The sequence below is a fragment of the Hevea brasiliensis genome, chromosome 18, assembly GCF_030052815.1.
Source record: "Hevea brasiliensis isolate MT/VB/25A 57/8 chromosome 18, ASM3005281v1, whole genome shotgun sequence".
Classification (NCBI taxonomy): domain Eukaryota; kingdom Viridiplantae; phylum Streptophyta; class Magnoliopsida; order Malpighiales; family Euphorbiaceae; genus Hevea; species Hevea brasiliensis.
Window position 1 is genome coordinate 44563158 of NC_079510.1, and position 12280 is coordinate 44575437.

The 12280-nt window shown below is 32.9% G+C and overlaps 1 protein-coding gene across 2 annotated transcripts; it reads left to right on the top strand.

Annotated features, from left to right (window-relative positions):
* Positions 1 to 1144: 1144 nt before the first annotated feature.
* LOC110649020 (protein PLASTID TRANSCRIPTIONALLY ACTIVE 12, chloroplastic) lies at positions 1145 to 9192 on the top strand. Of its 2 annotated transcripts, none has more exons than XM_021803411.2 (11): positions 1145 to 1300; positions 1458 to 1526; positions 1639 to 1709; positions 2499 to 3155; positions 3577 to 3689; positions 4814 to 5073; positions 5389 to 5510; positions 6466 to 6534; positions 8023 to 8079; positions 8206 to 8313; positions 8849 to 9192. In XM_021803411.2, the coding sequence occupies exons 2-11, from the start codon at positions 1493 to 1495 to the stop codon at positions 8945 to 8947; spliced, it is 1590 nt and encodes a 529-aa protein (XP_021659103.2). In that variant the 5' UTR covers positions 1145 to 1300; positions 1458 to 1492; the 3' UTR covers positions 8948 to 9192. The 2 variants fall into 2 exon arrangements, with proteins under 2 accessions (XP_021659103.2, XP_021659105.2); XM_021803413.2 differs by having other exon boundaries at positions 8026 to 8079.
* Positions 9193 to 12280: the final 3088 nt, after the last annotated feature.

Here is a 12280-nt window from a genome sequence, read left to right on the forward strand (position 1 = left end):
ATCTAAATAATAAAACATAAAACAAAAAACAATTAGAAATCAAAACTCAAAAATCTTAAGGTTCGATTTGGTTTTCTTTAATTTCGATTCGGCTTGATTCGGTTTTCTTTGATTTCCTATATATATATTAATAATTTTGATTCGATTTGATTTTTTATTTTTTATGAAAATAACCGAATCAAACTGATTAATTAAAATTATCAAAATTATAAATCCAATCGAACAGATTGAATTTTAAAACTAAACTAATTAAATCAAATTAAATCGATTCAATTTAATTTTTCAATTTAAACTGAAAACTGCTCTACAAGTTCTAGTTTTCTTGCTACTTTATTTTTTTTTTTTATGATGATAATTTTTTAGCTGAAAAATTCATTAAACTTTTTTTTAATCAAATAGTAAAATCTTTTATTAAAAAAAGACGAACCAGACAGGAGACATCACTTAGAGCTAAATTTTAATATATTATTTTAATTTTAATTTATCACCTAAAATTTTAAATTTTAATTTGTGTTTTGATAAAGTTAATATTGCCAAATTACAACAACTTGGCCAACATTTGGCCAATTTAAAAAGTTAATCTAACAAAACAACAAATAGGTTTATTGTCAATTATTAGGAAAGAAAACATGTAAAATTAAGATGATATCATTCTCAAAATTAGGTGTTAGGACAGCAAAAAATTTGTAAGAAAGTAAGTGCCTTGGTGGTTCTCATATGGCTTTCCACCCTTGCAGGTAAAGAGGCTGTAACGTCCTGATTAAACTTTAAAATAAATAAATAAATAAATTTTTTAAACTCCATATATATATATATATATATATATATATATATATATATATATATATATATTTTAATTATAAATGTATATGATATATGTATAATAATAAAAAGGTTAAATATATCATTTTATATATTAATTTTATTAATAAAAATATGATAGTAATATGAAATTTTAAAACGTATAATACATTTCAATTTCTATATAGTTTAATTAAGATATTTTTAAGGTTTTTAAATTTTAATTACATTAATATGAGATTTATTGACTGAGATTTAAAAGATATTTTAATTTATAAAATATATAAATATAAGAATCCCATAAAATAGACAAAACTATGTTTTCAGAAAAACATTTCTGTCCCTTTTTTTTAAAATAAATGGTAACAGTATCCAAAACCCTTATCCATTTTGAAAGCTATTCTCACTCGTCATGTCCCCTCGCTTAAACCATCAAAATCCAAACTTTTAAACCCCATGATTGTTCTTGGTTTTCTCTCTGCAGTTCGACACTAGAACGGTTCGTTTCTTATCTTAACCATTAGTTTCTTTTCATCAAAATTTTTGTTTTACCTGCTTGCGCTTGATATTGTTATTGTCTGTTGGATTTTATAATAATGGGTTGAATTTCTGTAGATTAACATAATACCAACCCAGTGTTTTGGTCTTCTCTGCAGATTTTATCAGCTGTCTAGCTAGTTGAATAAAAAAAATGGCATCTTTCTTAGCAACTTGGCTTTACCAAGGTTTTTATGTTTCGTTATCTTCATATGGTTTTTCTTCTACTAAAATAGGATTTTCTGTTAGTAGTTAGAATTCACCTCTTTTTTCTTTTTTTGGTGGGCTGGGGTATGGCAGATAGAGGACTGAGGGATACAGTTTGTGCAGATAGCTTTGTTACTGGGAAGCCAGGCTACAGTCATCTGCAGGTTTACTTTCTTTTTCTTTCCTTTTCTTTTTTTTTTTTCCCCTTGTATTTGCTTCTCTGGGGTGAGGGGTTAGTAAACATTATTATGCTGCTCTCAAATATTAAATGATTAATGAGTAAAAAATACGCATACATATGTAGCTGAGATGTGGATGTGGTACTACCTACTAGTTCTTTACTGTATGGGACGTCTTTGAAAATTTCATGGGATATCAATTTTCCAGGTGGGAAATTAAGCCAAACTTATCAATTATCATCGTGATAAGTCTTGTATAGTTTGTTGATCATCTTCTTCATCATCATCATCAAAGTAAAAAGGAGCTTTTCTTATCCTCCAATGGTGCTACATAACAGAAAATGCAAATTTTTCTTGAAAAGCATAAAGAAACTTTTTCTAGATCACTTCTGCATTAGTTCAATCTTCTCTCTGTTCAATTTATTTTGGGACCATATTTTCCTACATAATCACATCTCTAATTCTGTTGGCTCTAATATCAGAGAGTTGTGTTGATGAAATCCTATAGCGAGTCTCCTCCTGAACAAATTCTACGATGATCCATGTTGAAAGTGTGCCAGTGTTGTAAACAATTTATAAATGATGTTACTTTTTATCACCTAATCAATTAAACATGTGGCCCTTGCTGACCTAGATTTTATTTTATTTTATTTGGGGGTGGGTCTGGAAATTTCCCCATTTGCCCTGCCTGTGACAAAGGTGCTTCATTATTCCCATCTCATTTACTATACACTGCTTACTAGTTACATGTATAATTTTCTGTGCACAATGCAGACAGCATTTGTAGGTTCATTTTCAACTGGAATTTTGCAAGTTCAGTTTGGCTCTAAAGCATTTCTGAAGGCTCCATTACTTCCTTGTATAAAGTGTGAGAAGAAGGATGAATACATCGAACATGTGTCTGTTGAACGCCCTCCTTACCATAGTTATATGGACTCCACATCTGGGCAACTTGAGCCAGCATCTGGTGCTCGTGCTAGCATTCCAGGACAGGAGTACTGGCCAGAAGGCACTGCTGATCGAGTTAGGGCTGCCAGGGCTCCTGAACCAACAGGCACGTCAACAGGATCTCCATCTTATGGTGAAAGGCCTGGAAGTAGGAGGAAAAAGTACAGAACATCAGCCACTGCTCCTGAATCTAATGAAGTGACCATAGAAGCTCCCAAGGCACCTGATACTCTCGACGAGACAATGGAAGAACCTAAAGATATCTCATCTGATTATGTGGTTTATCAGATGGAACCTGAGGAAGAACAAGAAACTGGATATGAATTAGACAAGAAGCTGGGACGCCCTCATCCCTTTATTGATCCAAAAGTCAAGAAGCCAATTGAGGGGACGCTTACAAGTGAAGAATTATGGTGGAACTGGAGAAAGCCAGAGGATGAGCAATGGTCAAGATGGCAAAGGCGGAAACCTGATGTGGAAACGGTTAGTATAGTTTTATTAGAAAAAAGATTAACTTTTGTTGATGTACTCTCTGTCAATAATATTGGCTTTATGTGATAACAACCATGTATCTGTTCTGCCCAGATCCTTTAACATCATGTTGACCATATGTTCTATTCATTTTACAATGTAAATACAATGTGGACTTTAAGAATAAATGGTTCCTAGTGTGTAACATCTCTTTTCAGTTTGAACACCTTTTTTTTTGGGCCTTGGGTAGCCACATGTTGTGTCAGTAGTGAAAATCTCAAAATTTTGGAGGATGATAACCCAAGACTCTTCTTAATTTTGGGAAGATTGAACAACATTTGAAGTATGTGCTTTGAAAGTTTATATTAAAATATTATATATAAGCATGCTTCTTACTGAATTATTTTAATTTGGTATATTTAAATTTTTGAAGGTTTTTCTCAAAGCAATGGCTGAAACTGGGCAAGTGAAGCTTTATGGCGAGACTCCAACATTGACAGAGGCTGCTCTGTACAGGGCTAGAAAACATCTTTTTAAAGAAGAAAGGTAATATTGATCTTCAATTGATTTTTTTTTTTTTAAAAGAAGAAAAAAATCCATGCTGCAATAATTTTTGGGCATTTCTACAAGGTCTTTCTTTCTTTTTGAGTTATAATAGTCATTAGAAAGATTTAAACTACGTTACTTTCACCACCTATGATTAAGTATTTTTCACATTATTTTATTCCTATCTTTTTTTAATCTTTATTATATATTAGTGGAAGCATTTTGTTTTATCAAATTCTCTCCCACCACCACCCCTTTTCATTTAATGACTGAAATTATTTCTCAAATTCAAATCTGGACCTCAGTTATTAAAGATAATGTAAAATTAATGAACTTCATAGCATGATAGATGGGGAATGTGATGCATTCAGTGTTGTGGAGACTCTTTTGTATTATCAAACATGTGTATCACACAATCTTAGGGCTTCCTTTTTGTTGTTATATTCTCAAAAACAATGAGAAAGAAGAGATGTGTGAAAAATAGGAGACAAGGAAGAGATACAGCCTCCAGGTCCTTTTAACTGCAAGAAAATCTAAATAGGACAGGACTAATGAGAGAGCAAGAGGAAAAGACAATTTCAGGACTTTTGAATATGAGAAGATAGAGATGGAGGAAAGGAGAAAAAGAGGAGGGGTAGAGAGAGAGAGAGAGAGAAGGGGATGTCTCATTCATAAGCTGCTTCCAGACCAGAAAACAAGTTTAGGTGAACTTTCTAGTTGTTAATCTTCTTATAATGTAATGTGTCTAAGTAGCTATGCTATGAAGAATTACTGAACCATAGAGAATAAAATTTTCCTGTTATTCTAAAATTACTAATATGCCATTTCCATGTCAATATATTGTAGAACTTCCATCAGTAACATCTAGAAACTGAAAATTTTGGAAAGCCCGTTTAGTTGCAACAAAAATCAAATCTTGATAGTGGCTGCTCATTTTGGATGTAACATTGTGTGAACTCCAGATCCCCAATAATTTTGAATTGTAATGTCCCATGATGTTCATTTTTGTTTCCCCTATTGCTTTTCAACCTGATGGTCCACCAGAAAAACTTGTCTATAGCATCTATAGTATTTTTTTTGTTTTTGGATAAATACGTGGATTTATCCATTATTACCTTGTGTAGACTTCAAGCTGAACAAGAGAGACTGGAAAGAATAGGTCCTATAGCGTATTACTCAGAATGGGTAAAAGCATGGAAGAAAGACACCTCTTGTGAAGCTATTCAGAAGCATTTTGAAGAGACTGGTGAAGATGAAAACACCCAACTAATTGAAATGTTCTGCCATCAAACTGATCGAGAATATCGCATAATGATGGGGACAGATATTCGTATTCGTAGGGATCCTTTAGCAATGAGAATGCGGGAGGATCTAATAAAGCAAAGTATCTTATTCAAAGCTGATTTCTTTGTGCATTTTTTCTCTGTTTTTTATATTTTAGTTACATTGATTTATGATCTAAATCTTGATCTGAATAATATATACTATAGTAACCTTGCTTGTTGTTTCTAACCTCTCTTTTTCTTCTTTCTTAAATCTTTTGTACGTCTGAATTCTAATGATCTCAGAAACACGGTTTTCTTTCTGTTATTTTCTCTTGCCTAAACCATGAGGTCATATTATTAATTTAAGTAGTTTTGAAGTTATAAAAATTTTCTTGCTTCATTTTGTTCTCAAAGTTGACAGTTGATCTTTGCAGTTTGGGGTGGAGATCCAGTTTACCCAACTATCAACTATATCCAAGATCCAAATGAAATAGTTGATTATAGGGGTCCTGATTTTCATGAACCAACACCCAATATGCTGGCTTTCCTGAAAGAGGTTAACACTCTGCTTCGGATCCACTTGTTCACCATATCAAAGATAGGTTACAGTCAAGCAGTTTGTCATAGATTTTTTTTATGGTTTTCCCGTTATGAAATAATTTGGTTGATAAAAGGAAGTTAATCAATTTCTGAAATATCATGGTCCAAAGTTCAAGCCTGGAGCATTCATCAGATGATCTCCAAAAGTTGATGAGGTCAGCATACTGCTGATGAAACTAACATGCCTGCAGTCTGCGTGTCTGATTGAGTAGTTCTCCTAATCTCATCTGATTTCTATGCTTCTACGCGTGTATTACTTATTTGGGTCTTATACTGTCGTTTTTTGCATTTGCATGAATTATATGTGCTATTTGCCAGTTCAAGTAGGATCATGTCTGTAATTATCCAACTGAATTTATGCCAATCGGAAGCTGGGTTTTAATATCTGATTGACTTTTTCTTTTGCATTAGTTGTGCCTGGAACGAATGAATTCTAGTGCAACATCCAGATTAAAGAAATCAAGTTTAATTTTGGGTGGGATCTGGCCTTAAACCATTTGAGAATCATAGTTTTACATTTCTTCTAGCCCTGTAGATCACACTAGAATTGGATGCAGCATGCAAGAAAAGATATTGATGTGAAATATGGATTTTATCTGAGGAGCTAAGGTTTTTTATAGCTTGTTTTCATTTCATTTGCATCAAGATTCCAAGTTAAATAGGAGTGATGTTGTAAGATTGGGAAAAGAAAAGTGGTATTATGCAATTTGATCCAAAACATCATTTCCCTCATGGTGATTCTGAATCCCTGAGGTCTTGTTTCAAGCATGCTTAAAATGTAACTTTTCTCTTTGGCCCATTTGAAATCACATTCTATACAAAATGAGTGGAATAATTTGTGTTTTAGGCGAGGCGAGTGATTATCGTCTTTGTACGTTAAGCTCTAACTTTCTTTTCCTTGATTTTATCAGCATGGCAAAATTGTACCTAGGGAGGAGTTTGAAAAGATTCTGGCAAAAGAAAAGACAGAACAACTTGAGGTAATTCACAAAAAAATTAACTTGGTATATTCATTTACCAAATTGACTGATAAATCTTTTTTATTAGGAAGAGTACATTTTCATTCTTGTATATAATTGATGTTTAGTTGTTATGTTTCAAGGAGATCTTTTCCTTCCCTCCTCTGTTCCACCTCCATCCTTTAGACTGCAGTGACTCTCTCTGTCTGTGTGGTCTGTCCAAGCATTATCTACTTTCCTATTGTTTGTATTTAACAAATCCCATATTGGATCAAATTATATGCATGATTCTTATCTTAAAAAATTCTAAAATTTTTCCAGTTAGAAAGAATGCTTCATCTGACTGTTACGGTTCTTCATTCTAGTTTGTGGATGTAATTTCTAAAACTTATTGTTTATTCCCAGTTTCTACTGTAAGCTATCTGCCAAGGTTTTTAGATACATCTAATAAGCTAAGGCAGTCAGGTTTTTTATTGTACTCTCATACAGAATAAAATGGTCAGTATCTTTCTTTGGCAAGTGGGATTTGAACCTAAGCCTTACCTCTACTTTGGCCTTTATCCCTTACCACCTGAGTCAAGGTTCTGGGGTTCCAATTCTTTTTAATTCAAGTTCAAAATCTATTTTTAATGGTTTTTAATAGTGCACCAAAGCCTCTTGTCTACTGCTTTTTTTTTTCAGTTAGACAAACTACTGAATGCAATCATAATGTGCTCTCGATTTAAAAGGTAAATACCAGGAAATAAATGGCAAATATAAAACCTGTGTAGGGTTTTCCATTGAACTTATATGACATGAAATTGTATGTCTTGTTGAAACAATCAAAGCCTTTTGTGAAGCAAATCATCCAATTGTATAGAGGAATTTCAGATACACGTCAATAACATTTTGCAATTGAGAATTGAATGTAGCTTCCCACTACTTCAACCTTGTAAGTTAATGTTCTAGACAGTTTCTTAATGTTCATTCAAAAACTCAACATCATGGTTTGTACTCATTCAACAGATAAATTTAATTGGATTGGTAGTTTGGGATGATCGGAGAATATGTGCCTTTTGATTTTGATTGCATTCAATTCAGCATTATCAAAAAGCTGGGACAAATGTGTACTTACAGAGTTATACGTAACAGAGAAGTGTATTAATGTGAACAGAGTTCTTAGGCCCCTTTCATGAAATGATGAGATGAGTTAACCATCAGTAATATTTATTTATTATGTCAGTACTTCAAGTTCATCATTGAGGTCCATTAATGCTAAAATTATAACAGATGTCAATTTTTTAGCTCAATTGAGTGATTACCAATGCATCTATGGACTATGATATAAAATCTGTTCTTCTAACAACGTAGTTACTCTTCCATGAGTCTCCAACTTGAACTTTATATTTGTGCTTGTCTGTTATATATAAAATTTTAAAGTCAACTTGAATTTTTCCTTGGAATTGAATTTTGGATTATGGCTTATTTCTACTTGATATTCATCCTTTAATTCTTGATACTTTTTAAAAGCAGATGACAGACATGGATGAAGCTATGGAACAAGCTGTTGACATTGGCGAAAATGACGTGGGTTTCATTAATTTGATGTTTGTGATCATCTATCTATTCAATAAAAAATACCTCTATCGTGCAAAAGTTTATGTCTGTTCTGTCTATAATATAATGGCATTGATCTATTGACACTTGCATTAGGATGAAGGAGAGGATAGTGATTTAGATGAAGAGGAGGAGGAGGAGGAGGAGAAAATTACACGCAATTGGAGTGTTCTAAAGTCTACTCCTAAGCTTCGCAAATCAAAGGTTTGTTGTATTCTATTAGATTTTGTAATTCTCTGCCTTAGCCAAGTCAGACGTGTGCATACACACATATTTAGCGCATTCTGTGTACAGTCCTCTGCTTAATTAATGGTGGTGGTTTTTTCTACTAAATTATGTGGGATTTCTTGCCTTGCTGAGACCCATATGCTCACAGGCTACCAGCAGAACCATTGTATTCATCAGTTCATCTCCTGTTTCTGAATCATGTTCGATCACTTTCATTCTAATCTCATGGTTCTGAAACTACTTGTCTTATCCATTCTATAGTTTTTGAATGAACATTTGCTTGTGCTATCCTTCTTGTAGAAAATGTTGAAAGCATTTGCATTATTTTCAAGTAATAGAATCCCACAGGACAGAAGCAGAAGATTTATTTTTGTCAGGACCTAGAGATTGAAAATTCGATGGACCAATTTGTGTTCAAACAAATTTGTTTCCTGAATATTATTCACCAACCAGTTTCTTTTTTCACGCATTTCAAGCCAGTAAAATTTTCTTGCTTTCATTCAACCTGCAGGAAAAGCTTAAAAAGGACGGTCGCATGTCTCTTGAGGAAGCAATAGAAGATTCAGAGAACTTGACTGATTTCCTCATGGACTTTGGAGAAGAGGAGTGATAATTGGCTACTGTGGAACTTCAAACAGGAAGTTTCTTCAAAATCGAAAGAAATAATTGGCTCAGAAAAGGCGTTATGTATTATGAAATCTCGTGATTGAACTGAGAATTGATCAGATGAATTGAGAGTTTGGGGCGAGTTTCATGATTGTCCTTGCCAAATAAATGTCCCTGTTATTCCTCTTTGTTAAAAAAATAATAAAAATAATAAATAAAAAAACAATATTTGGTTTGAGGATTTTTGAATCTAAAGTCTCTACAGATATTTCAATCCCCTTAGTTGCTTAATATAATTAACGCAAAGCTTAACAGGGCTCCTGGAGGGGCTTTGTATGCAATTTTTGCAGCTGAAAAGCTCAAAACAAAGTGAGCTTTGAGAAGTTACCAACCTGATATGTAGGGGTGATATGTAGGGGTGAGCAATCAGTTCAAATCGAATCGAATCAAATCGAATTAAATTATAAAAATTGAATCGTCAATTTTAGAAATTGAATCGAAATTGGTGAAAAATCAAATCTAATTGAATCGTTTTATTTTGTTTCGGTTTGGTTTAAATCGATCGGTTTGATTTTTTATTGATTTTTTAATTTAGCTTTGATTTTCAAGTTATTTGATCTAATTTTAACTTTGGTTTGATTCTAATAACCATTAATCAATGAAATTAAACAACTAATATATATAAAATTAAATATAATTCATAAATTTTTCATAAAAATAAATTAATTCAAAAATTGATTCGGTTCGATTTGATTATATAAATCACTATTCGGTTCGGTTCGGTTTAACCGATTTTTTTCTTTTCAAAATCGAACCGAACCGAAATAACAGAAAATTTTATAAATTAAAACTGAACCGAACCAATTAAATTTTAAAATCAAACTGATTGAACCGAATTGATTCGGTTCGATTCAATTTTTTAATTTGAACCGAATTCTGCTCAGCCCTACTTATATGTTTGGGTTTAACACCTTAAAAATAATTCACTGAGATGGGATCCACCCATATGGAGTGAACTTGCCAGATTGGGGTGCAAAAGAAAGCTATCAAGAATGCTACTGTTAGTCCAATTCTTAGCATGAATCTGCCTAGACGTAGGTAAGGATGGACCAACATGGATGGTCCAATTGCTAGCATGAATCTGCCTAGACATAGGTGAGGGTGCACCAACATGGACAGGTTTGGATTACCAAATAAGCTGTACTACATTATTCTTTTTGTATGTTCGCCATTTTATCTATCATGCTAAATCAATGCCCCTCATCCTTTTTTTCCCTCATTTTCTCTGAAAATGTTTGCTCTTGGATTTGGATTTGGATTATGCAATAGAAAAAATTTAAATCATTACAATTAAAATTGATGTTAATATTACTCAGGAATTGCAAGTGGAATCCCAAATTTTTCTCCCCAAAAAATATTAGAAGTTCATTTCAATAGTTTATTTCCAAACCTAAACAACCTTAGATTCTTTTCAAAAAGCAATAGTTTAATCACTTTTGACGTAGTTTTCAAACTTGGAAATCCCAAGATTGTTTCTGTTCTTTAAAGGCAAAAAAAAAAAAAGGAAACAAGTATGTAATTTTTTTCCTTAAAGGTATGTGTTTAATGTTTCCAAAACCTTGTTGTTGAAGATCAATTGAGGCACTTTGGAGCCCCCACTAATTATTACAAGGCAACCTTTGCTACAGTTGATCTCAAGTAAAAGATGGGACCAAAATGAAGGAGCATAATTAGGAGTTTTGATACCTAAGAAAAGTGTTAGCAAAGGGTCTTGAAGAATCCCATGCAAAAAGAGAGAAGAGGGCTAGAGATCCCTTTTGGTGCTTGAGGTAAGATTTTCTTGAATAATGGGATTTGCTCTATCTTTCTTTCTCATTTGAAAATTATGGCACATTTTTTCCCTTTTGACCCTAGTGCCTTCCAGAGCACACACATATTTAACTATGTATATGCTAGCAGGCTAGAATTGTCCCCCTCTCCTCATCTTCCTTAATTTATTCCCCTCTGGCCTACACTATCTATCTGATAACTTTGCAAGATCTCAAAAGTGTTTTGTATTCTTAATTTATTCTTCCTTCCTCTCTCTCTCTTTCCATCATTAAATTATTTTTCTATGTTAATTATAATTATTTTTCTATGTTAATTATAATTATTTTATGTTATTTAAGCTACTGAGAATTTTTAAAAAATTAGTGCTTATGCTTATATTAACTGAACCATGCTTTGTTCACCTGAATTCATTCGTTAAGTGGTCCCATTCATAATGCATAGATTCTTGCTTGGACTTCAAATATACTAAATGCATCATTATTACCAATATATATATATATATATATTAAATAAAAATAATCTAATATTAGCAAGAAGAAATCTAGCATCCATGAAAGATGGGTAGGGATAGTGAGATGATCTTTGACCTTATAATTATGAGCAACATTGGATATTCTATAGCCAACCATAAAAGAAAAACGAACCACGTTTGGTGGTTCAAAATTGCCTAATCTTGACTTTTTACTCAAAATAAGGCTAAGCAAGCCAAACCCATTTGATTCTTCTTTGTTATTATTAATATTATTATTACCCCGAAGAATGGAAGTACTCAATCAAGCCACCCCATAAGCGCATCAAAGGTTTAATTTATCTAGAATTCTATTTTCAAAACCCTCCACTTAACCAGCATAAACATACTCTTTTGCTGCTGGGATCCTATCAATGGCAGCTTACATATGCCTCTTGGGCAGTGATGCTTCTGTTGTGTTATCAATTGATCAAGTGATTCTTCTGTTGTATGCATGAGAGAGAGAGAGAGAGAGAGAGAGAGAGAGAGGGATGGAGGGATTTGACGAAAAACCAAAAAGAAAGAAAAGAAAAGGTTTGAAGTTTGGGTGGGGGAGATGATATGATTGAGCAAAAATGGTGCATGCAAGGGCAATAGTGAAAAAGATTATTTATTTATAGAAGGCTGCTAAAGATTTGACTAGTACAAAACGAATTAAAGACTTGAACAAGGAAGGGGGACAACAGATCCTATTTCACTAACCCAGATGATATAGAAATGATTAGATATATAGAGAATGGTCAGTAAACAGGCACACAATTAGAACAAATATGCTTAATGAGTTAATGGTTTTTTGTTGGAGACTCTCTCTCTGTCACCCAAAACATGATCAAGAAAATATCCAAGAATTGCTGGCTTGCTTTCTTGCTTTGCCCCCCACCCCTTACCAAATCCCTTTGAAGAAAAAGGGAGGCAGATAAAAAAAAAAAAAAAAAAACAACGTTGTCAACCCTGTTTGATTCCATGTTTGTGTCTCTATTAGCATTTGTATATGTCCTC

Excerpts from the sequence above, each read along its gene's own strand:
- LOC110649020 (XM_021803411.2), top strand. The coding sequence starts at position 1,493 with ATGGCATCTTTCTTAGCAACTTGGCTTTACCAAG. Across the intron at positions 1,710-2,498 it reads CAGGCTACAGTCATCTGCAG|ACAGCATTTGTAGGTTCATT; the intron begins GTTTACTTTCTT and ends TGCACAATGCAG. Across the intron at positions 8,314-8,848 it reads CTAAGCTTCGCAAATCAAAG|GAAAAGCTTAAAAAGGACGG; the intron begins GTTTGTTGTATT and ends TTCAACCTGCAG.